Genomic DNA, 24,662 nt, shown 5'->3' with positions numbered 1-24,662 from the left:
GAAACGCACCTAATCTAACTGACAGTAGTATAATAGAAGAGTCTGAAGATCCAGAGGCAAGTGAAAATATAAGGTCTCGTTACAAAGCTCATACTTTGCGTAAAAGAAAATACTATGAAGATGATGTTGAGAATGAAATTCTCCAAAGTTTGAAAAATGCAGAAAACAGACACATTTCATTTTTTAAATCAATTTTACCATTTCTTGAAAAACTAGACGACCACCAAACATTGACGTATCAAAGTCGCGTAATGCAAATATTGTCAGACTTCAATCAACCCACATATCAATACAATCAACCATCATACAGCGGCTACCAAACAGCATTTCAAAGTGGCTACGAAAGACCACAACAAACTACAGCGACTTATCAAACAACTCGCAATCCCTCTGCAAGCATCCATGGCCAGACTTCGCCAAATTCAACCATAGAAGACATATCACATAATTTAAGCGATGTCTTATCAAACACACAGGAGTCCGAATACGATTTTTCATGAATTATCTAACATTGTGCAATTTAATTTAGTAAAGTTTGTTTTTGTTAGTAAGTTAGTAAAGTTTGAATTTATATACCGAAATAAAAGAATTATAAAGCTTTTGTAACACAATCTAATAATTTGAACAATATTATATAAATAAAAAAACAGTTTGATTTATGAAAAGTATGTTTTATTTCTTACCTGATGGTTAAACCAAGCATTTCCATAGGTTTTCTGAACACAAATCGTTTTTGTAAACGAGGTGCTATGTTGGTAAGCAATTCTTCAAAAGTTGGTATGGTCATTCTAAAATAGTCAAAAAATTTCTCGTTCCCACTTAATTTTAGCGCTGCATATTTCCTTTTGAAATGACCACCGTCTGGGTTCATTGTAGAAATATACGGATTTACCCAAAATTTCCTCTGTTTCTGTTTCTTTTTCATTCGTCGTCTTAGCAACAACAAGAGAATAATTCTTTCGCGATCCATATCCAAACAAGGACGTTCGAGCGCATCAACAGCAAAATGTCTACTGAATAGGGGCGCACCGTTCGCGGCACCGTGCTGCGTTGCGGCGCCGTGCCGTGTCACGGCGGCGGCGTCGTGACGTTGCACGGTGACGGTACCGCGCCGTGTATGATGGGGACGAGGCCTAAGAAGGTCATCAAAAGTAGACGTCGTCATTCGGAAATAAGTAAAAAATTTAGATTCGTCTTCTTTCAGCTGTCAGCAGGCAAAGATTTTGTCGTGGTGCTGTTGTGCGTAACAGCACCACGACAAAATCTTTGCCTTAATAGTGGATGTATCCAATAACGCCGGGGCTTCCTCCGCCGCAGACGACGATAGTACCAATACAACACGACAACGTCCATTCTCGTAGAAAGTAGGCGATACACTGAAGAACGAAAGTCCAGTAGCGTTGGATCTGTTAAAATCGGTCCTGTAAGAGCTAGTTCAGACATGGCGGAATCCGTGCGGATGCAAATCGCGCGGTTAGACCGCGCGGATCTTATTTACATTTGCGCCTATAAATTCGTTCATACCTGTCCGCGCGGATTGACAAACCTCGCGGCTACCGCCACTCAACCGCTAGAAAATGAATTCGCGCGGTTGCCGCTCGGATCTATTTACTTGACGTACCTAGAGCGCGTTCAGTTGCTCTGCGGAAGCCGCGCGTATCGGACGGTGACAATGGATCGCTTCGACACCGAGCTATTCATCGATGAGGTGGAAAAGAGACCTGCTTTGTGGGACATCCAATGTGCAGAATATTCCAATAAAATTATTAGAAACGGAGCTTGGCAGGAGCTGGTGGAGATTTTTGGAGAAAATGAGGATTCTTTGGAAAAAAAGGTTCTTTTTGGTCAGTATGTATTTAATTTTACATTTATCAGGGTAGTTTACATATTTTGTAATTGACAGTCCACCCCAAATAACTAAACTATATAAAAATGTTGTTATTGTGATTGGAGGTAAGTATCGGGCGCGGGAAAAATATCACGTTAGCATAGTAACGGAGTAGCTAGTGACTATGTGCAACCGACGCGACGCCATCTTGAGTTTAGTTATTTGGCGCGAACTGTAACAAATTTTAATTTTGGAACGAAGTTCCTTATCGCGCGTTGTGAAAGGGGGCTAGACGGAAAAAAATCTCACGATTCTCACGCACGCAAACACCGCGCCTCGCTACTCGCCTCCAGTGAGGTCAACTTCGTTCTATCCGGGTGTCCCTTGACACCTCTCAAGTTTTTATATTTTTGTGTCTTGCCATTCTACACGACCCTCATTTACAAAGTAATTAGCATATTTGTCTCTAATATTTAATGATGACGGTGTACCCCTTCCTGCATGTAATGTATTAAGATTACTCATTGGCCCAGTATATAAAGTATCTTCAAACTGTATACCATCTCTAGTTCTAACAAAATTGTGTAGCACACAACAGGCCTTTATTATGTCTTCGGCAAAGTCTATATTAACGTTTATAGGCCTATGAAAAATGCGCCACTTGTTTGCCAGAATTCCAAAAGTGCATTCAATATAACGTCGAGCTCTTGATAACCTGTAATTAAATATATTTTTTTCGTATGATAGCCCTCTACCTGCATAGGGTCGCATTACAGTTTCGGATAAACCAAACGCTTCATCGCCAACTATGACGTATGGCAATGGCGTAGGATCTGTGTTAGATATTGGTTTAGGTTTTGGTATGTGTAATGACTTTTCTATTAATCTTTTATAAAATACCGAATTTTTAAAAATTGCAGTATCACTACTTTTTTCCATATGATCCAATATCTATGAAAGAAAAACAATAGTTACTATCACAAAGTGCCAACAGCACTATGGAAAAAAAAGTTTTGTAATTATAATACATAGATCCAGAATCATTGGGTTTTGTAATCCTTATATGCTTGCCATCTATGGCGCCAATGCAATTGGGGAAATTTGCGTATTTGTCAAAATCTGTAGCTATTTTCTTCCATATATCTTCGCTGGGTTCAGGCATGACATTTTTTGCGACTTTTTCCCACAGAGCTTCACATACTTCACGGACAATTCCTGTAATTGTAGATTTGCCAAGACGAAAGTTGTAATGCAGTTCTCCAAAGGAACAACCAGTACCCAGATATCTGAAACAATATAATCTTGATCTGTATCGTTTTGTTAAAAAAGTTGCAAACTTTTCATTTATTAATTATAAGTCGCGGGCACCAGCTAGTTTAAAATAATGAGTGTCAATTATTTTATTTAAAATTTTTCAAATTTTTGAGTGTCTTCAATTATTTGACCGCTCCTGTATTTATAAGTCTACAATTTTGTTAAAAATACTGATTTCTGTTCCAGGTGTAACATTACAAAAAAAGTGGAAGAATATACGGGATGCTTATAATAAGGAATTCAAGAAAGGCAAATCAATTCCTTCTGGTTCTGGTGCATGTAAAGGTTCAAAATACATGTATTTTGACCGGCTTTCTTTTCTTCAGAAGACAGTAGAAAACAAAGAAACGACATCAAACATACATGAAGCCAAAAATGAAGGAATTCAAAACATTGACCAAAACCAAGATAATTTTGTTAATGCACGTGAAATACAACCAGTACCCAATAAAAGGAAGAAGACTAAAATTACTTCAGAAGAGCGATTGGCTGACATATTAGAAAATAGCATTGAATCAAGGGATAAAATACAGAGACAATTACAAGAAAGTATGTCAAAGCAAGATGATGATGATAAGCTTTTTTGTATGAAAATAAGCGTTTGGCTACTAAAATTGAATTACTCCAGGTAATACAGAAAGGGCAGAAATTACCAGCGCCTATTCATATCACGAGCCAGCAGAACACGCCTAATGAAGTATTTTGGCAAAACCAACAATATTCAAACCCACAAGGATATTTTACAGGATATTCTACAATCGTACCAGGAGAGTCTCCATCGCCTTTATCATGCAATAGCACTGACGACTCACAGTCTTCTATAGTACAAAACATATATTCTGATGTATAAAATAAATATCTTACCTTAATGTAATCACGAGTTTTTCTTCTGGGGCCACGCTTGACCTCATATGGGTATCATTAGATGCAATTTGTTCACTGATCATTTCTAATAATTCATCAAATGAATTTATCGACATTCTCAAATAATTAAAGAATTTTGGTTCAAAACTTCTTAATTTTGGATATTAAGTCTGAAACTGACCATGGGTGAGCCGATCACGTAATATTGGATGCACCCAATACTGCCGTTTCTTCTTTCTTTCTTTTTTACGGAGCAATAAGTACACACATATTGCTTCTTCGACTTCCATGATTGGACTAGAACGCTGTCACTCTATGCGGATTACGGCACTCCGCATTTACATCCGCGTCTGTCTGAACACTTGCGTTTAGAACCGCGCGATTTGCATCCGCACGGATTCCGCCATGTCTGAACTAGCTCTAAGGCTGGTTTTACAGTCACGCGTTTCGGCAGCGCCGTCGGAGCGCGCGCGCTCGGATATGTTTGGGGTATTAGTAGCGTTTCAAATTCGCGCGCTTGAGCAGCGCCGTTCGTTGAACGCGTCCTATTCGCGCGGCGCGGTCGAAGCGCGCGCCGCTCGTGCGCTTCTACGGCCATTGTGCGTTTTAGTCTCACGCCGTTGAGACGTGCCGTTAGGTACTGTTGTGTACAAAATGAATCACATCGATACGGGTCGAGTAATTGACGAAGTGCGAATTAGAAGATGTTTATGGGACCCGGCCGATGATTTTTATAAGAATAAGGACGCAAAAAATAAAGCCTGGGAAGAAATTGGAAAGGAATTGTGTGGTGAAAATTTCAATACAGACTTAGGTAAGAAACATTTATTAATAAAATCTTTTTTGTTACATACATGTTTACCGCTAGTTGCACAAACGAAATCCTCCATCCTCCATTAAAACATTCAATCACTTTTAGTGTTCAGTTCACAATAAGAGATATAAATTAACTTTAAAGATCGTTTGTCAAGTGTAACCGACGAGTCTGGTACCTTAATTAAGTCACATTAGCTACTTATTACCTAGTGTAAAATTAAGTGAAATCGTTTTGTCCGCCCGCGAATTTCAGAAATTCTAATCTATTTAAATATATAAATCAATTGCTGTTCGTTAGTCTCGCTAAAATCGAGAACGGCTGGACCGATTTGGCTAATTTTGGTTATGATTTATTTGTGGAAGTCCAGAGGAGGTTTAAAAGGTGAATAAATATGAAAATTTTATCGATTGAGGCAGTACAACGTCTGCCGGGTCACCTAGTGAAAAATATTAATTGGGTAGGTAAATCAATTAAGCCACGACGATATTACTGCGTTTCGTTTCGTTCCATTTTTGAATTTCGCGGTAGGTGTCAACTATAAAATCAGAACACAGATCTATCTTGCCATGACACGCTACCAGTGGGTGATACGAAGTAATTAGCGAATATATCGCGTAATGTGTTTCCTGATCTATGATCTGGGTCGTTAATTAGATCAGTCAATCCCGTTATAGTCAATGTGTGATTAACGTTGTAGCCATCCCGTACTCTAATAAAATTATGCAATATGCAACAGGCTTGAACTATCTTTTTTGCAATAGGAAAACTGACACTCATAGGAGTATGGAATACTCTGAATTTGTTGGACATTATTCCAAACGTCGACTCTATGTACCGTCTAGCACGACTTAAGCGGTAATTAAATATTTTCTTTTTATGAGTCATGTTGGATAGTACATAAGGTCTCATCACATGGTTGGATATACCAAATGCACCATCACCAACTATTATGTGTGGTACTGTTATATTAGTGCCCGGCAGATGCTTTACACCTGGCAACCTCAAACTATTGTTCTGTAACTTTTGAAATAGTGAACTCTCTTGAAATATTATAGAGTCTGAGTTTTTCCCGCAAGAACCTATGTTAATATATGTGAAACAATAGTTCGCATCGCACATTGCCAAAAGGACGATAGAATAGAAATGTTTATAATTATAAAACATTGAGCCTCCACCTGCAGGATTTTCTATACGTATGTGTTTACCATCTATCGCCCCGCAACAATTTGGAAAATTTGCATATAACTGAAATTCTTCACTTATGCGCTGCCACATTTCTGTAGTTGGTTCAGGTACACATTCATGACGCAGTTTTTCCCATATAGTCGAACAAACTTCATCTACTATCTTAGCTACAGTAGTGATTCCCATTCTGTATGTGATAGATAAATCGGAGAAAGTACTGCCCGTTGCCAAAAACCTGAAAACAAAAAGTATTTTCATTTGATTTTAGTATATAGGTAAGTACCTAAAAAAATACGTTTTTATTGCAGATAAACAAATACGCCATCGATGGAAATCAGCCAGAGATAATTATTTCAGAACAAAAGGGAATATGCGAAATACGCCATCTGGAAGCGCTGCAAAACACAAGAAGTATCTATTTTTCGACCAAATGACATTCCTTGATCGTATTTCAGAAAATGAAGTTACATAATCATTAAGCGATAATCAGTCTATCGTATCTGAAGATTTGACTGAAACAGCCACATCAGCGAATAACTTGAGTACTCCATCTCAGCTCCATAGACCACAGGAAAACACAGAAAATAGTCAAAACACATGGAATAAACGTAGTGGAATGAATAAACGTAAATCAGAACAATCAAATTTTGAAAACGAATTAATAACGTTGCTTAACCAAAATACTTCCCCTTCCAACCTCAATCCTGATGATTTGTCATTTTTTGAGTCTCTTGGTCCGATTCTAAGTAATTTAAGTGCTTATCAAAAGCTGCAGTTTCGCGCAAAGGTTCTAGAATTACTTATTGGGATTTCAGCTCCAACGACTACGACACCTAGCTTTTCATCACCAGAAAATAATGTTAATTCTAGTGTGAACGCAAATTCTACTTATAATTACACAACTCAAACATTGCCACTTCATAATTATACCTATGCCTATGCTACCACCTCTACACCTCAACAGCAGCTTTATGAATCTGCAGTAGAATTATCAAATGTCGTATCGCCGACTGGCGATAATAACTCAAATTATCCTGATAATGAGATTCAATAAGGATATTAGTTATTTTTTACAGATTTATTTTAAAAAGTTTATTACTACTTCGCAAAAATCAAAATGCTACAGCCTGGGAGGCAATGCCGCTCCGAAAGGGCAAAGTTGTCAGGTTGCCAGGCTTCGTGTGCCTGGTAGCTTGACGTCAAGATAGCAGGCACACTAACTTGTCACAATACTTTGACATAGACACACCAACAAATCATTCGGCGTTCCTTCTAACTACACACACCAGTGAACCTCACAAGTACTTGTCAATTTTTAGCTACAAAGTAAGACTGATTAAAATGAGACTATGATTCAAATGAGACTGTGATTAAAATAAGACTGTGATTTAAAATAAGATTATGATTAAAATAAGACTGTGATTTAAAATAAGATTATGATTAAAATAAGACTGTGATTTAAAATAAGTCAATGATTATAATAACACTGTGATTTAAAATTATGCCCTTATTCATTAAAAACGAGTGAGATTAATATAGGTTTTACAAGTGTTTTGTTTCTTTTCTACATTTGCAAAATGAAAGAGAAGATTCCGATTTTAAGACCATTTTAACTAAAATAGGTTTAATCAGCATTTATGAATAAGTGTGTTAGGTTGTAATTAAAATACGACTGTGATTAAAATAAGCCAAACAAATATTATCATTTATTACAAAACCTACTCTTTTATTTCACTTACCTAAAGGAGTCTACACACCAAACCCGCCGACCCGCCGACACAGCCCGGCGGCTTGGTGTCGGCGACTTTGCTTCAAGAATCATGTCGGCGACTCGTACCCGCGCGTGCAAGTCGGCGGCATGGCCGGCGACTTGCGTACGCGCACGCTCAGTTGCCCGCCGACACTCCAGCGATAGTGACGTGCTTGTGTTTTTTTTGCGATTTTCTGCAATAATGGAATGGGACGAAGAAACCACTCTAAAGTTAATAAATTTGTATCATATAAAGGAATTATTATGGAATCCAAAACACTTGGATCACAAATGTAGACCTAAACGTTTTGATGCACTAAATGAGATGGCAAACGAATTAAATACAAATGTCACAGAAATAGAACGGAAGATAAAAAATTTGACGAGCCAATATTATAGAGAAAGAAAAAAGACGATTGAATCAAAAAAGTCTGGAACCAGCGCAGATTCTGTTCATGAGAGCAAGTGGTTTGCCTTTAAATCTTTGAATTTCTTGCTCAATAAAAATAAACCTACTGGAACAATCGATACGGTATGTAACATTTCAGTGATGTTGTATTATTTTATTTTTAACCTAATTATTAGAGCACACAAGAATAATATGTAAGCTTGGCCCGAGTGAAGAGAGGCGCGCGGTAAATAAAGACATAGGTACTTATTTTATCTGCCTTTGTTGTTGCGCTGCCGCTATTGTTATTGCACCGAAATATTTCTAAACAAATTATTTCTTGGAATGGCATGTGCACAGATATAAAAGTCATTGCAAATGTATTTTTTAAAAACTAACAACTCTTTTCTCAACAATCTTTTGATTTCGCCGAATTTCTATTATAAACCGAGAGATTCCGTACCATTTTCTTTTTTTTTCTTTTTAGGTTGTTTTAGAAATATTATTATTAATTATTATTTACATTGATAATTATTATCAATGTAAATAATAATTAATAATAATATTTCTAAAACAATTAGTATTAGGTATGATTTATGACCATTGTCTTTTTTTTCATATATTCCGTGCGGTGTACCTACTCGCGGGTAAAAGCTAGTGTATAATACATTTCATAAGTAAACTGTTGGTGATTCAAATAAAATATTATTTCAGGAGATAACAGCAACTGACAATAATGCCCAACATGCGGACAATGATGCTCAACATGGGGAAAACGATTCACCTCAAACGTCAAACATCATTCCCCAAGCGAATAAACGTTATAAACCTAATCCAAGTAATGAGATGGTGTCGGAAGCATTAAATTTAATGAGAACAGTCAGTCAACGGACAAATCAAAAAATAAAAGATGAGGACGATTTGTTTGGCGAATATATTGCGACACAACTTAGAAAATTTGATAAAACAACAAAGGCAATAATAAAACATCGGATTAACAATATCTTTTTTGAAACCGAAACTGGATCTCGTTCAGACATGTTCGAAGCTTCGCCAAGACCTTCTACTTCCCATAGTCATCCAGGATATTATACAATGGATCAATGTGATGTAAATTCCTACTACTCATCATCCAACTCTGCCGTAACAAACCCTGTTTCACCGCCTCTTGGTGAACCTTCAACATCTTCAATTGAACCTTCGTTACGTGTGTCGCTTCAAGAGAGTGGTGATATTGAGAACATATTATCATCTATTGAGTCAGATAAATAGGTTTATTCCACAAATCCCCACCGTATGCACTCTGAGAATAACCCTATCACCTGATGCGAGATAACGTTATGTAGGCACAAGTATTTCGTCTTAATGTTGTTATCATAGAATCGTCATAGTATACTCAAAATGCATAAAAACATCAGTGGGGATTTCACGGTGGGGATTTATAGAATAACTCGGTAAATAAAACCACTTATAAATGAACAAAAACAAGTGATTTACGAAGTTTTTAATACAAATTATAATAAAAATAAAAGTACTAATACAAGTATGAGTTTCATTAAAACTTACGAGTTAGTCATTGATCATTCTGCCATGGTAATCTCCCGACATCGGAAAGAAAATATTGAACCAATTCTGTCCTTATAACCTCAGGAGATTGTGTCCTTGTAACCTCAAGGGAATGTGTATTGTCTTGTCTAGGCAAGTCAGCAAACAAATTATTTTCACGTGGTTCCCTGCGCCAATCTCCTGGATTGATTTCTCCCCTACTATTTTCAGTATCATATTCATTTTGTTGTATTATACCATGTCGTTTTACATAATTGAACAAATGAATACATGCCAATGTTACAATAGTAACTTTTTGTGGATTTAGCTGGATGGGTTTGTTAAATATCTTAAATTGTTTTGTTAACTGTCCAAATACGTTTTCAACTACTCTTCGACCTCGACACATGCGATAGTTGTACACTCTCTTGGGAGACCCTTTCGCATGATTACCATCATAAGGTTTTAAAATATTGGTTTGTAAAGGAAACGCATCGTCGCCCAAAAAAAAATAGGGTACTGGCATAATTCTTCCAGGTAGAGGTTTTTTATCTGGCAAATTTAAATCATTATTATATAACATTCTGCATAATGAAGAGTTAGCAAATACACCACCATCGGAAATGCGACCCTGGCACCCCACATTAGCGTATAAAAACTTATAATCTGCATCCACTAATGCAAACAGTACAATACTGAAATACATTTTATAATTAAAATAATCGCTTCCACTTCGTGCTGGACATTCAATTCTAATGTGCTTTCCATCCATAGATCCAACACAATTAGGTACATTCCATCTACTCAGATATCCATCTGCAACTTTTGTCCATTCGTTTGATGTTCGTGGAATCTGAAATCGGAAATGTGCTCGGTGATAGGATAGCCATTTGCCTACTTATATAGTAATTTTTCGGAACATAGTTTTTCTGGAAGATTAAAGAAAGTTAAACGCCCATATATGTACATACCTTCACATAATCCGAAAGTCCATCTACGATAGCTTGGCACACTTCTGGAATAATGTAGGAAATAAGTTGAGGAGATACTTTAAAGGTGTGACAAAGACTGTTGAATGAATCTCCCGTAGTCAGGTATTTTAATGTTAATGATAATCTGTCCGTTGGTGAAATTGCACTTCTGTAATTTGTATTTTTTTTAACTATTGTGGGTCCAACAATGCTTAGTAAATATTCAAAGTCGGTAAACGTTAACGACATAAATGTCTTAAAATGTAAGGGTCTTTTTACAATCAAATCGTCTGTTCTTAAATCTTTTATTCTATCACTGTTACTGTAACGACTGCGACTCATTAAGCTTGGTCTAACCCAACACTGTCGTTTTCTCTTCAGGGACCCAGCTAAAATTATTCCACATGCTGCTATTATTAGATCAGCATCAGTATCCATGTTTATTGTAGGCTGCAATATTCGAGAAAAACAACACGTCACGTTCGTACACACTGCAATCACTAACTAAAAAAGTTGTACTGATTTCTTGCCGCCGACTAACTCACCGACACAGCCCCATGACACATGTTGGCGGGTTGGCGGGTTTGGGTCGCCGACACCAAGCCGCCGGGCTGTGTCGGCGGGTCGGCGGGTTTGGTGTGTAGACTCCTTTAGAGTAATCGCCAATTTTTCCACTGGAGCTATGGGGATGCGACGTATGCTGGATCTTCGTAAAGAAAACTCTAACTTGCACAGTAATTCGTCGAAACTGCTGGTTGATAGGCGAAAATATTTATAAAATTTATAACTATTTTCTCGTAAATCAGAGAAAGATGTTACGTGTTCGCCTCTCAGTAACCTTGTAGCGTTAAGCGGTCTACACACCGCTAACCCGGCGGCACAGCCCGGCGGCCCAACCCGCCGTCCTTATTTTGTACAATCATGCCGCCGGCTTGCGCCCGCGCGGGCAAGCCGGCGGGGCAGCATGCCGAAGCCGACGGCATCCCTCTCCACTCACTCAGTCAGTTGCCCGCCGGCTTTCATAGAGTAGTGACGTATCACTTATTCATTCTCTGTTGTTGTGAAGTGTCGGCACTTTTATTTTGTATCAACTAACCAATATGGAGTGGGACGATGCAACAGTTATAAAACTAATAGACCTCTATCATTTAAAAGAAATATTATGGAACCCAAAAAACCGTGACTACAAAAGCCGGCCAAAGCGTTACGACGCATTTAATGAAATTGCCAGTGAATTTGCTACTGATGTTCCGGAAATCGAGAGAAAGATAAAAAATTTAACTAGTCATTATTACCGAGAGAAAAAAAAAGAAGATAATTCAAATAAGTCTGGTGCGGGTACTGATGATATTTATCATAGTAAATGGTTTGCCTACAAATCACTAAATTTTCTGCAGAACAAAAATGTGCCTTTTTTCGCAGGACACACCGTCGACGAGCCACAATTCACAACGAGATTCACAATCAAATCAAAATGATTTACCACAGATGTCGCCAGAAAATACAACTTGGCAACGAAATAAACGTCCTAAAATCAACCCTAATAAAGAGTTGATATCCGAAGCATTGAATATTATGAAGAATGTCTCCCAACGACCAAATGTGACAAAAGATGAGGATGGTTTATTTGGAGATTATATTGCGGGTCAATTAAGACAAATGGACCGACAAATGAAAGCTATTGTGAGACATCGGATCAACAATATAATATTTGAAGCCGAAACTGGATATAGATCCGATACATTTACGGATTTTGCAAGACCAAGTAGTGTTTCTAGTTCACACAGTCATCCAGGATACTATACAGCATCTTCACTTCAACAGACGGTTGTAAGCCCTTCTACAAATAACTTAACTTCTTCTGAATACTCTGCCCAAACAAACCCAGATCCACAAACAATTCAACCTTCGTCACTAGAAACATTTGCTGAAGAATACCTAGCTCTAAATCCTTCTGATAGTGTTATAAAGTAATGTTCAAAATATGTTATAAATATTTAATTTTATTTTTGGTATAATAAAGGTAGCTATAGGTAGCCCCATTAAAGTTAAATTTAAAATTAGTGTTGACTATTCCCTTCACACGAGTAGAGCTTGACATATGTGCGAAAGGAATAGCCAGGTTTTAATTTTAGTTTAGTGACACTTCTACTGTTACCAATAGTTAATATCATGTTATTGGTTTACAAAAACACATTTCTTATTTTGTTTAAAACTTTATTATACGAATCACAATAAAAGTGTATCTCACTATGTGTAATTTACGATTTTAGATTTAATGGATAATACATGGAACTACTTAATGATTAAAAATAATATTGATTATATGAGTTTTAATTTTATTCGACTAATGGGCGTTTATTGGTTATATTGCCATTCTAATCCTCCGACACTAGAAAGAAAATAATGAGTCAACTCCACTCTTGTATCCTCAGCGGTCACTGTAGTATCCGAGGTTTGATTGTCTTCTCCTGACATATTATCTAAGCAACTGTCGTTTACAAGATGTCTACGCCATTCACCGGGAAAGACTTCTCCTTGATTATTTTCAGTATCGTATTCGTTTTGCTGAGTTGCAGCGGTTCGTTTGATATAATTAAATAAATGTATACACGCCAAAGTTACAGTAGTAGCTTTTTCTGGGATTAGCTGAATAGGTCTATGAAAAATCTTATTCTTCTATTGAAGTTTTATGTGTTTCCCATCCATTGACCCAAGACAATTGGGTATTTGCCATCTTTTTAAATATTCATCTGCAATTTCTCTCCATCCTTCTTGACTCCTTGGAATTTTCACATAATCTGAAAGTCCTTCAACTAAAGCATCACATACTTCAGGAATAATGCTTGAAATTAGTTGAGGAGATACTTTAAAGACGTCGCACAGGCTACTAAAAGAATTTCCTGAGCTTAGGTATTTTAACGTTATTGACAATCTTTCTACTGGTGAAACTGCTTTTCTGTAATTTGTGTCTTGTTTAGCTATTTTGTGTCCAACAATATTCAGTAAATATTCAAAGTCGGTACTGGTTAATGACAGGAAAGTCTTAAAAGAAATGGGTTTGTATAGAACCAAGTCGTCTTCCTTTAAATCACTTAATCTTTGACAAGTACTGTATTTATTGCGACTCATTAAACTTGGCCTAACCCAACACTTTCGTGTGTTGAGGGATCCACCGATAATAACTCCACAAACTGCTATTATTAAATCACTGTTATCGTCCTCCTCCATGTCAATTAGGTACTGAAAATACTACTTCTGAATTATTCGAAACACACACGTCCAATCTCTACGAGTATTTGGCAATTACTAGAACACCACATGCCGCGGCTGTCGTGCCGCCGGCATTGCCGCCGGCAAAGTCGTTCGGCTTGGACATTCTGAAGCCGCCGGGTCAACCCGCGGGCACTAAGTCGCCGGGCTGTGCCACCGGGTCAGCGGCTTTGGTGTGTAGACCGCTTTATAAGGATCAACACCTACTGTTCTTCGACGTTTTTGTTGCCTTTTTTTCCATAAAAAGTAAATAGCCAGTACTCTAACCGCATTGCCGTTCATTTTGTATCTGTTTGTACACGACTGTCTCACAGCAGCGAAACACGCCGTACTAATGTCGTTTTATGGTGCACCGCTGTTCAAACGCACGCTGTCCAACAGCGCGCTGTCCAACGGCGCGTCTAGCGGCGTGACTGTAAAACCAGCCTAAATGCTGTGTGAATATTACCTCCAGTAGCGTCGGATCTGTTAAAATCGGTCCTGTAAATGCTGTGTGAATATTACCTCCAGTAGCGACGGATCAGTTAAAAAGGATCCTGTAAAACGGATGTTCTATGTGTACGCGCCCTTAATTAGATAATGAAGTAAATATGTAGCAATTATTGACGCAATACATTTCGGGAAACTCTGCATGCTTAAAGGTGTGTCCAAACATAAAGCGGCATTCGAGCGCGGCTGCCGCGCGCGGCTTGCCGCGCTATGATTGGACGATTGCCGCGCGCGGCAGCCGCGAGCTACCTGCCGCGCGCGACGATCGCCGCGAACGGTGTTAGTGTTGGTTCGCCAGTGGTTGTGTGTGGACGGACGTATTTTATCAAATAAAATGGATAATGAAACAGCAATTCGTCTTATTGAAATTTATGGCTCCCATAGTCCATTATGGGACACTAGACGTAAAGAATATCACAATAATAATGTGAGAGAAGATCTATGGGATGAAATAGCAAAAACATTCGTACAACCAAAAGCAGCTTTAAAATTGAAAATGATAAGTCTTTTGAGTTCTTATAGAAGGGAGAGAAACAGAGAAAAAACAAGTAATGTCGCCGGTTGTGGTAAGTTTAATCTTATTACATTTTATAACAGTAGGTACTTATTAATAAATCTCTGGCTGTTTACATTTTCACTATACTAATTCTTAATTATCTCTAAACGCGTGGACCGAGTTACATGATTCAAACTGATAAAATGGTTTAGACCTAGACCTTTTATTTGACACCATAATCGTTAAGATATCTCAACAAACAAAAAATCTAATTTTCAAGTTACCCTCGCGATTATCCAACATGTAAGAAACTTCTGCCATTACCAAGAGGAACAACTGGCAGTATAGCGCAACAGTTGGCTTGGCTACCGGACGAGCAGATTGTCGACAGGAATACCCAGTACATAGCTGGGCAAGGACGTGTCATCTCACGCACCAACGTGCCAACGAGAATTGTCACAGCAGCACGCATTTTGTGTTATCGCATTGTACGTGATGATCAAGACGGAAGGCACACATGGTCCTGTCTGCACTGGGACCGATACAGAGAAGTCCCTGACGCCTGGCGAGGGAATAGGAATACTTACCTAGTCAGAGGCAGTCCCGGCTTATTTGATTGGACCCCATTTGAGACTGCTATAGAAGACCGCAGTGACGCGGTGAACGAGTTTCTCAACAGGTTCAAGGTCACTGGTTAAAGGATAGCCAGGAATAAATGTCTTATTAAAGAATTCAATTCTTTAATAAGACACAAAATCAGCTTATGTTTTAGTTGTTATAATGTTCTTTTTTCTGTTGCAGGTAGAAACAAGGCCTATAAATCTAAATGGTTTGCTTATGAAGCATTTAGTTTTTTACATGACAGGAATAACCCTATTGATGCAGTGGTAAGTACCTATTTCTTTTATATTTTTATTAGACTATAGCTTTCCGCCAGCGGCTTCGCCCGCGTGGTCTGGTTGTTTTTTATAAATTATAACCTAATGTTACTCAGTGAAGATGTAGCTTTGTAATAGTAAAAAAAAATCAAAATCGGTCCAGTAGTTTTTGAGTTAAATCGTAACAAACAAAAAAATCTTTCCTCTTTTTAATATTACTTTAGATGTAACGGCCATATTATACATACAGCCCGCATACTGCAAAATCTATGAGATCAAATAATGCTAAGGGGCTGTTTATTAATTTTGGCCATTTTTAACCTAAGGTTATGCAATTATTTAATATCTTTCTTGCCAATCAATTGATCCGTTTGTCATAAAATATCTTGACAAAAAAATACGAATATCAGAAGGAGTGGTAATAAATTGATTTGGAGTAAAGGTAGCTGTTTCAATCGTCGAATCATTTGTTTTTTTTTAATAAAGAGTCTCTGCGAAGAAAGTTATGCAAGTGAACAGTAGCTAGAACTATGGTTTTGGCTGATTTTGGGCTTAAAATCATTGTACTTCTCAATACTCTAAATTTTGCCGACATGATTCCAAAAGCATTTTCTACTACTCGGCGTGCTCTTGATAGTCTATAGTTGAAAATCCTTTCTTTTGACCCTTTTGGATGAATTCCTGCAAATGGTGTCATCAAATGTGTGCTTAATGCAAAAGCTTGATCTCCTAATATTACATATGGTATTTTAGTTATGTAGGGTATTTGTAAAATTTCTGGCGCTGGTACATTAAGTTGATTATTTTCTACCTTTCGATACAATTCGGAATGTTTATAAACTCCTCCATCTGAAATTCGACCTTGGCTTCCTATGTTAACATACATAAAATTGTAGTTTGCGTCTACTAATGCTAATAGCACGATACTAAAGAACTTTTTATAATTAAAATATTCAGTGCCGCTACGAAAAGGAGCTTGAATAGTTATGTGTTTTCCATCTAACGCCCCAATAGTGTGCGGAAAATTCCATTTTTCCTCGAAGTCTTTAGATACTGTTTTCCAATCTTGCTCTGACACTGGTAGCTGAAAAAAAAATTAATAACGTTTTATTTATTTTGTTTCAGGATTGTGGCTCACCCTCAGAGCCGGGTAATACAGAACAAGCTATTCCGGTACAAGGCATTTCAGAACAAGGCACTTCAGAACCAGGAACTTCGGAACCAGGAACTTCGGAACAAGGCACTCGAGACCAAGATACAAATACCAAGAAGCCAAGAAAAAAAATGCCCGCTAACAAGAGGACATATCAAGAGTCAGAGTATGATGCTGAAAATCAAATGATAGAAGAAGCATTAGAAGTAATGCGAAAACAAAATGACAGTAGTAATGATCCTTACGTTGCTTTTGGCATGCACATAGCAACCGAACTAAGAAAATATGATGCCACTATGTTTACGAGAGTCAAACAATCAATAAATACTATACTATACGAAGCTGATATGGAGCTCCTCAATCAATCATCAACACAAGAATATAACGCTGAAAACAGACGAGGATATTTCACTTCACAGTTTACCGATCTTGACTCATCATCTTCTAGTAACATGGGTACTGGCCTTACACAATTGATTCGCGATTTAGACACGGATGTAGATTAATATTGTGAATTAGTTGAGAACAACTGTGATTGACGTATGATGATTGTGTTGTATTTAATTACTACTTAATTATGAAAATAAATAAATAAAAAATATAAATTAAAAATCTGTAGTTTAAAATATTTCACCAAATAATAAAAATAATATAAGTAATAAAGTTCATAATAATTTACCTGTACCATGTCCTTAAGAGCTCTCACTATGGCATCGCACACTTCTGGAATTATTGTTGATATTGTTTGCTTTGATACGTGAAACGTGTATTGTAGGCTGGAATAGGAGTCTCCTGTAGCCAAATAACGTAACGTTATTGCAAGTCTCTCCTTCGACGTTATTGCCGTTCGCCAGTGAGTATCCATTTTTTTAATAAATGGTTCTACCAATGTATGTATGTGTTCGAATTCTTCCAAAGATAATCTTAAAAACTGTGGCGTTCGGTAGTTGATTTCGTAATAGATCCCTTCCAGATTCTTTGTCCTTTGTTGAAAGAGTGGTCGCATCCAACACTGCCTTTTTTTAATACACTTTCTTTTATTCCTTCTTCTACGTAATTTACGAATAATAAGCACAGCAACAACACACGCGGCCGCTTTCATTGTAGTTTGAATACGAAATAAAGAGCGCGGCGTGTCTCGGACATGCCGCGCATCACAGCCGCGCAGAAGGTTTAAACTAGGCGCGCGGCAAATTTGTGTCCCGCGAATGCCGCGCGTAGCTGCCGCGCACCTTGCACGCCGTGTTTGGACACACCTTTATACAATTCATCAAACGAAGACATTGACATTCTAAAATAGTTGAAAAATTTTTCTTCATCACTTCTAAGTTCCATAAACAAATGATGGAATAGGCCTGTTTCCACTAAGAATAAATCGGGTGGCTTAGACTTCCTATTGATTAATCATGATATGCAGTAAATGAAAAAATATTATTTTTACTAAAATAATATACGATTAATAATATTTTTGGAAAATAAAATCAGTAAAATTAGGCATTCAACCACGTGACTTCAAACACCAATCAGAGATGAGTGACGTCACGCCTCGCAAAACAATGTTGTAGCTGTCACTTTCAATAGAGTGTCAATCAATTGTCATTTTCGTCCGAAGTGATCAGTTTATTTTATGTGCTTTTCGTTTGTTTTCTTAGCAATTTATTGTTGTTAATTAAGTTGATTGATAGAAAGTTTGTGTCATACATAATGGAATCAGGATTTACCAAAGCAAACAGCAGTAATTTGCCCAAAATTGACGCCATTATGCTTGGAAATTTTTTCGCATTCAACGCCGACTTTTGCTCATCGGAATTCCGCAACGTTAAAACTTCTATGTAAGTATAATGTGAAAAACAAAAAAGTTTTATATAATTACCAGCCAGAGAGTCGCATTTACCAACTGTGTAATGTAATTAACTGATTTTGAGGTAAGCGAATGTTAAGTATGAAATACCTAAAATGATACATTGTTAATTTCAGGTCATCGCGAGCTTCATATGGAGATGATGCTATAAGCTATGTGCAGCTTCAGCGTGACGGCAAAGTGTGCATTATTAAGTGCAAAATCTGTCCTGAGCACAAAGTTCATGCGAAGCTGTATAGATGCACGCTAGTTGTTGATGAAGAAGAGGAAATTGTTATATCTGTGCAATGTGAAGACTGTGTAGCTTCACAGGGTGGTTGTAAGCACGCAATAGCTTTTCTAATGTGGGTTCATCGCCGAAGTGAGGAACCTTCATGTACTTCAGTTGAATGTTACTGGAAGAAATCCAAACTATCAAGAGTTGGTAGCAGTCTTAAATATATGACGGCAAAAGATTTATCCAAGGGCAACCCTCTTTTACAACCAAATTCGTCCGTTGTGCAGAAGTTTTTAGAAGAAGGAAAGAGGAGGAAAATTCAGGATTGTGAACTTCTTAAGTATCAACCCACACATAGTGTATGTGAAATAGAAGCTGTCTCAATGCATCAACTTGTGTGTAAGTTTAAAGAGAAGTGTGTTGAAGAATTCTTAAAAAAAGTTGAAATATCTGCATCTGTAATAAAAAAAGTAGAAGAGGAAACAAGGGAGCAATCCAAAAGCCGACTTTGGTATGAGCTGCGGTATGGACGAATAACCGCATCTAGAGGTTTTGAGGTTAGCCGCTGTAAAACAAATGATGGCACACTTGTAGCTCTCATATTAGGTGCAAAAATACCAGACACTACATCAATGAAACGTGGTCGTATGCTAGAAGATGAAGTAAGAAAATCTGTGGAGAAAAAACTTAATAAAAAGATAAATAAGTGTGGACTGGTATTGAACTCAACCTATCCTATGATTGCTGGTTCACCAGATGGTATATTTGAAGATGGCATAATAGAAATTAAATGTCCCAATACTATAAAAACATATAAAACTTATATTAAAAATGGTGAACCCACAGAAAAATATAATACTCAAATGCAATTACAAATGTTTCTAACAGGAAAGAAAAACTGCTTCTTCTGTGTAGCTGATCCGGGTTATTGCAAAAATAAAAAAGTTGAGATATTAAGTGTACAATATGATCCTATACAGGGTGTAAGGAACACCGTGACTTTTCCGTGGGACCTGAGTTCTAGACATGATTCCAGACCCCACTGCGTTGGAATTTTTCATCGGTCTTTTCATGAAAATTGCAGTTTTTTTTCGCGTTTTTTTAATTTTATGTGTCATAAAATCATTTTTCCTACGTATTTCAATAATATTTTCATAAACAAAATCATTATTAAGCCGTTTTCACAAAAAAAGGCAATGTAAATGAAACACTAAAAACTGCTCCCGATCAGCTGATTCGTAAAGGTACTCGTCGGTCATCGCTCTCTTGCAAATCTAACCGAAAGTGACGTCAAAACCGAACCAATACTCATGAGCGACAAGCGTAAGAGATAGCGCAACTATTGCGCGCGCACTCGCACGCATTATTCGTAATCCTGCCTACTATTCCTTTAAAAAAAGCCGCGCGCTTTGTAGGCACCGCTAGCCGCCTTTGTCGACACCGCCAGCGCGTCGCCGACACCTACAGCGGTATCGGCGAGTGACGTACCTGTGACACTGGATAAAATAGTACATCGATTTTTGTTACACGGGTTCCATGTTATAAAATAGAAAATCACCTTCTCAGCGTTTATCAACTTATCGTACTACGAAATTTATTAAAACCTTTTATTATTAACAGTTTGTTATTGCTACGAACTGCTGAATAATTATTCCAGTCACATAAAACAATTATGTTCTTACACAAAAGTACATTTTGTGATTAATCAATTTTAAAGGTTTAAGTTAAGTACTTTATTGTCAAGAATAATTTTACGATATTCACTTCGACCTCATGTAATTTATCGATAAAGAATCATAGGTACCTAGGTCCAACACTACTCAAAGGTAAAACCGAAAGTTCGGCTTTTTTCAAAATAGTACCTATTTTTACTCAGTTTGTTCCTTACGCTAATCGAATGTGCATGTGCAATCGGGTAATTCGCGGACTAATTATCGTGTAGGCAGACAATTTTATTGTGTTAAGTGATATAAGTGCGTGTGTAGTGTGTGTATTATTTAAATTACGATCCTAGTAGCTCGATAGGTTATTTTACCGCCCGGGAGAATGGCATGCTAATGTGTTATGGCGAAGCACGTGGCAATGCAAGTCTCGCGATGAACATTTACTGGACGCGGTACTTTTTGCCCCGGGTTCAGCAGCAGATTTTTCGCCGCGCCAAAATTTGTGTGCACGTAGATGGCGGACATTTCGAAATTTTCGAACCTTATCTGGTTAGAAGTGAGCGAGATTAAGGTAAGAGTAGGTTTGATTTAATAATACACAAGACACAGATTGAAGTCAGAATAGTGTAAATTGATTGGTATTTTTTTGTGATTGTTTTTCGTTACATCACAACATTTTTATAAAATGCGCGCGCGTTTCGAATGTTTCGATCGTGTCGCCGAGTGTCGCCCTCCTACCACATTACAGTTCGTGTAAGTACGTACGCTGAGCGTAAGGATCGCGCGGTAACCAATTCATTGCGTGCTCAAAAATGACTAAATCTATAAATATTAATCTCCGATGGTAGCGACTTCTTTAATATTAATTAACACGTTATTTTAAAGTCATTATGCGACTTTGGTGGTACGGTGTTCCTTACACCCTGTATATATAGAAAATTTAATCAAAGTTAAGTTGTTGGAGTTTTGGAAGATTAATATTTATCCTTTATTATTTAATAGTATTACTAGTAGTGTATAATATAGGTATTTTTAAATAAATAATTAGTCTTGATTTTCATTTATTTTATTTTATTAAAGAATCTTGTATATTAATTAAGGCACATGCTATGATTATTATCTCGTCAAGTATTTTTACATATTTAAAATTAATACATGCATGTGGTTTAAGCATACAAAATTCACGTAAACGCCGAATAACTCGCTCTATGTGTATCCTTAAGCTAGCTACTTGCTTAGTTAGTTTCGCTTCAGTTTTACTCATCTTTACTCCTGTTTCGACACTAAGAGGTCTTACTAGTGTAATACCAGCTTTTTTTAGATATTGTTCTACATGTTTGAAGCCTCTGTCTGCCATAACGAACATACCACTTTTTAATGTTTGAACAAAGTCACAGGATTCAACTAAACAAGTGTCGGTTGTTCTGCCTCCAAATCCTGGAGAAATATAGTTCACTAATCCATTTGGTGTACAGGATATTAAATATTTTATTGTGTTAGCTTTTTTGTAATCTGACCAGGTTAATGCTTGGTTTGTTGCTTTAGATGGTTTTTCTATTTCAATTTCAAGGCAGTCTATAATGCAACTTACATTATTATATTTGTGCCTGAATGCCATAGGTAGTCTTTTTTTAATCATTTCACTATCTAGTGACACAATGAAAGGCCTCATTACACTGGCTATTAATGGTACATTTTTTGAAAATATCTTGCTTAAATATGATGGAGACATTGCATAATCATCTGACAGTTGATAAAATGTACTATCCAATCTTATTTTATTTAAACAAAATAATAAATGATGTTTGGGAATATTTATTTCATCTTTTATAATGTCAATCAAATAGTAACACTTGATTGGAACACCAATGTACAATCTAGGTTTTTTCTCAATTTTTTTTATTGTATTAGATATGGTTTCTTTTGCTTCTAGCTTCTTGTCCTCTTCAGTAAATTCACTACAGTCAGATGAAGATTTAACTTGCAATAAATGCATGGGCGAGCAGCTGGTCGTAGATGTAGATGGTTCATATAAAGAAATATCACTCTCAGAGTGCTCTGATTCAATAAATAAACTTCTTGCAACTTTGCAGAGGCCGGATGTAGAAGGACTTGATTTTTTAATGGTCTCCTGTTTGAACGGGGATGTGGAAATAGATTTGTATGATGGTTTTAAAGGTGATAATGCCTTTTCTGTTGATTTTAGTTTAGTCTGGACAGCTTTACTTCTGAATTTGTATGTTAGTATGGCTTGAACAGATTTATCGGCTGTCAGTTTACACAGAGTTTCAGGTACATTCTTTCGAACTATTTGAAAATCTGAAAAATAAACATATTATGTTAATTTAATAATGCTAGCCATTATTATACTTGTTCCAAACTGCAAAGCACTTGTTTTGTTCGTTACAAACCTGAACTTGTATCAGAAGTATCCTTGACAGATGAACTTTGTTCTGGTTCATTCAAACACTCTGTGATTATTGAAAACCTTTGTTTTTTCAAAATAAGTGATTGTTCCATGTCACTGCATGTCCGTTTACTTCTCTCTTCTTGGCATTCGAACTTCTTTGGTATACAACCTGGTTTCATGCGCACTTGTGATACCTTTCCCATAATATGATACTCAGTATAGTTATTCATATCGTTTGGCAACTAAAACAATATAGAAATAGTATAATATTACATCATATAGGCATAAAACAAAAATAATGTTTTTACTCCTAAAAAAAACAAAATTACTCACTCATGTCATAACGTTTTATTGGTTATGTTTACCTTCATGGTATATTTTGCAAAATTCATAACATTTATTTTATATTTACGGTTAGACACATCGAGTTGTTTTATACTTACATCAAAATGATCTTCACAGAAATAAATTGTTGAATTAGTTGATAAACTATGAGCATCTTGCCTCCTTGCCATTTCTAACCACTTTCTTCGTATTTGTTTATTGTTTGGAACGTATATGAATAATTTGTTTGGCGTTTTTATAGTTGTACTTTTACACTGGGGCACTACACAGTATTTATAATAAGAGGAATGCATTATTTGTTAAAAAATCTCCTTGACTAACATATACAAACTCCAATGTTTCGCGAGGTGTGACGTCATTCAAGAGGCCATGACAGTCTTGGCCTTTTCAAATGTCAATTTGAAATTAATTTTTATAAACGCAAAATAAATACGTAAAACGCATATTTTTATAAAAATATTATATTTTTGGGGTAAAATAGATACTAAACTATAGTTTTAAACATATTTCCAAATTTTGTCAACAGGCCTATTGTCCACGTTGTTCTCTTAATTGCAAAATTGGATGAACCCAAAATTTTCTCTTTTGACGTCGCCGCCGTCGTCTCCGCCTGAGCAGGAGCAGCAAAAGCAGTGCTTCCTCGTCAGAATCCATGACTCGACTGTGGTAGAAAATCAACTGCTCGAGCAGTTGGGTCGTAGCTCGAGCAGTCAACAACCGACAGCTCAAGCAGTCGACGCCGACCGCTCGAGCGGTCCGTGTATTTCACTCAGCCGCTAACTGCTCGAGCAGTCCGTGTACGGCGGCCCTAAGGCTCCGCGCAAACGGGCCACCGACCACAGCCACTGGTGGCCAGCGACAGCCACATAACATACTTTTTCATATATTTTGTATAGACGCGCCGCACACGTGTAGCCGGTGGCGGCCACTCGCTACAGCAGTGTCCGCGACGCGCCACTAGTGGTCGCTACGGGCCACACAAAACGCTCACAGCCGCCACTGTCGCACTGCTCCACCCCCCGCGCAGTTAACCGTTAGACGTTCTACGTATCGCACGCGTCACCATGGAGCACGACGCCTCAATGGATGTTGATACATTTATTTCGGCAATCCATGCACGTCCCGCTATTTGGGATGTACATTCTGATCTGTACAGTAATAGAAATGAGAAAATAAATGCCTGGGAAGAGATTTGTTGTTTATTTATTAACAAT

General features: G+C 37.3%; 5 protein-coding genes and 1 pseudogene across 5 annotated transcripts; 3 read left to right on the top strand and 3 right to left on the bottom strand.

Moving 5' to 3' along the window:
* Positions 1–1,672: 1,672 nt before the first annotated feature.
* On the top strand, positions 1,673–3,835 carry LOC113505728. The gene is made up of 4 exons (XM_026888539.1): positions 1,673–1,844; positions 3,329–3,421; positions 3,584–3,691; positions 3,771–3,835. The coding sequence occupies exons 1-4, from the start codon at positions 1,673–1,675 to the stop codon at positions 3,833–3,835; spliced, it is 438 nt and encodes a 145-aa protein (XP_026744340.1).
* On the bottom strand, positions 2,949–7,845 carry LOC113505701 (protein ALP1-like). Its single transcript, XM_026888509.1, has 2 exons — positions 7,748–7,845; positions 2,949–6,243 (listed from the first exon to the last, which is right to left on the bottom strand). Exons 1-2 carry the CDS (start codon positions 7,828–7,830, stop codon positions 5,367–5,369), a joined length of 960 nt encoding a protein of 319 aa, XP_026744310.1. The 5' UTR covers positions 7,831–7,845; the 3' UTR covers positions 2,949–5,366.
* Positions 7,846–9,704: 1,859 nt separating this feature from the next.
* On the bottom strand, positions 9,705–11,122 carry LOC113505699 (protein ALP1-like). The gene is made up of 2 exons (XM_026888507.1): positions 10,663–11,122; positions 9,705–10,544 (listed from the first exon to the last, which is right to left on the bottom strand). The coding sequence occupies exons 1-2, from the start codon at positions 11,098–11,100 to the stop codon at positions 9,720–9,722; spliced, it is 1,263 nt and encodes a 420-aa protein (XP_026744308.1). The 5' UTR covers positions 11,101–11,122; the 3' UTR covers positions 9,705–9,719.
* Positions 11,123–11,737: 615 nt separating this feature from the next.
* On the top strand, positions 11,738–14,383 carry LOC113505704 (annotated as a pseudogene).
* A 4-nt stretch (positions 14,384–14,387) lies between these two features.
* LOC113505727 lies at positions 14,388–17,563 on the top strand. Its single transcript, XM_026888538.1, has 4 exons — positions 14,388–14,641; positions 14,685–15,063; positions 15,621–15,807; positions 16,924–17,563. Exons 1-4 carry the CDS (start codon positions 14,635–14,637, stop codon positions 17,455–17,457), a joined length of 1,107 nt encoding a protein of 368 aa, XP_026744339.1. The 5' UTR covers positions 14,388–14,634; the 3' UTR covers positions 17,458–17,563.
* A 4,180-nt stretch (positions 17,564–21,743) lies between these two features.
* LOC113505507 lies at positions 21,744–24,504 on the bottom strand. Its single transcript, XM_026888250.1, has 2 exons — positions 23,105–24,504; positions 21,744–23,012 (listed from the first exon to the last, which is right to left on the bottom strand). The coding sequence occupies exons 1-2, from the start codon at positions 23,331–23,333 to the stop codon at positions 21,760–21,762; spliced, it is 1,482 nt and encodes a 493-aa protein (XP_026744051.1). The 5' UTR covers positions 23,334–24,504; the 3' UTR covers positions 21,744–21,759.
* Positions 24,505–24,662: the final 158 nt, after the last annotated feature.

The sequence above is a fragment of the Trichoplusia ni genome, chromosome 26 (assembly GCF_003590095.1).
Source record: "Trichoplusia ni isolate ovarian cell line Hi5 chromosome 26, tn1, whole genome shotgun sequence".
Taxonomy (NCBI): Eukaryota; Metazoa; Arthropoda; class Insecta; order Lepidoptera; family Noctuidae; genus Trichoplusia; species Trichoplusia ni.
Note: the sequence above shows the minus strand (reverse complement) of the source record. Positions and strands in the feature narration are given on the sequence as shown.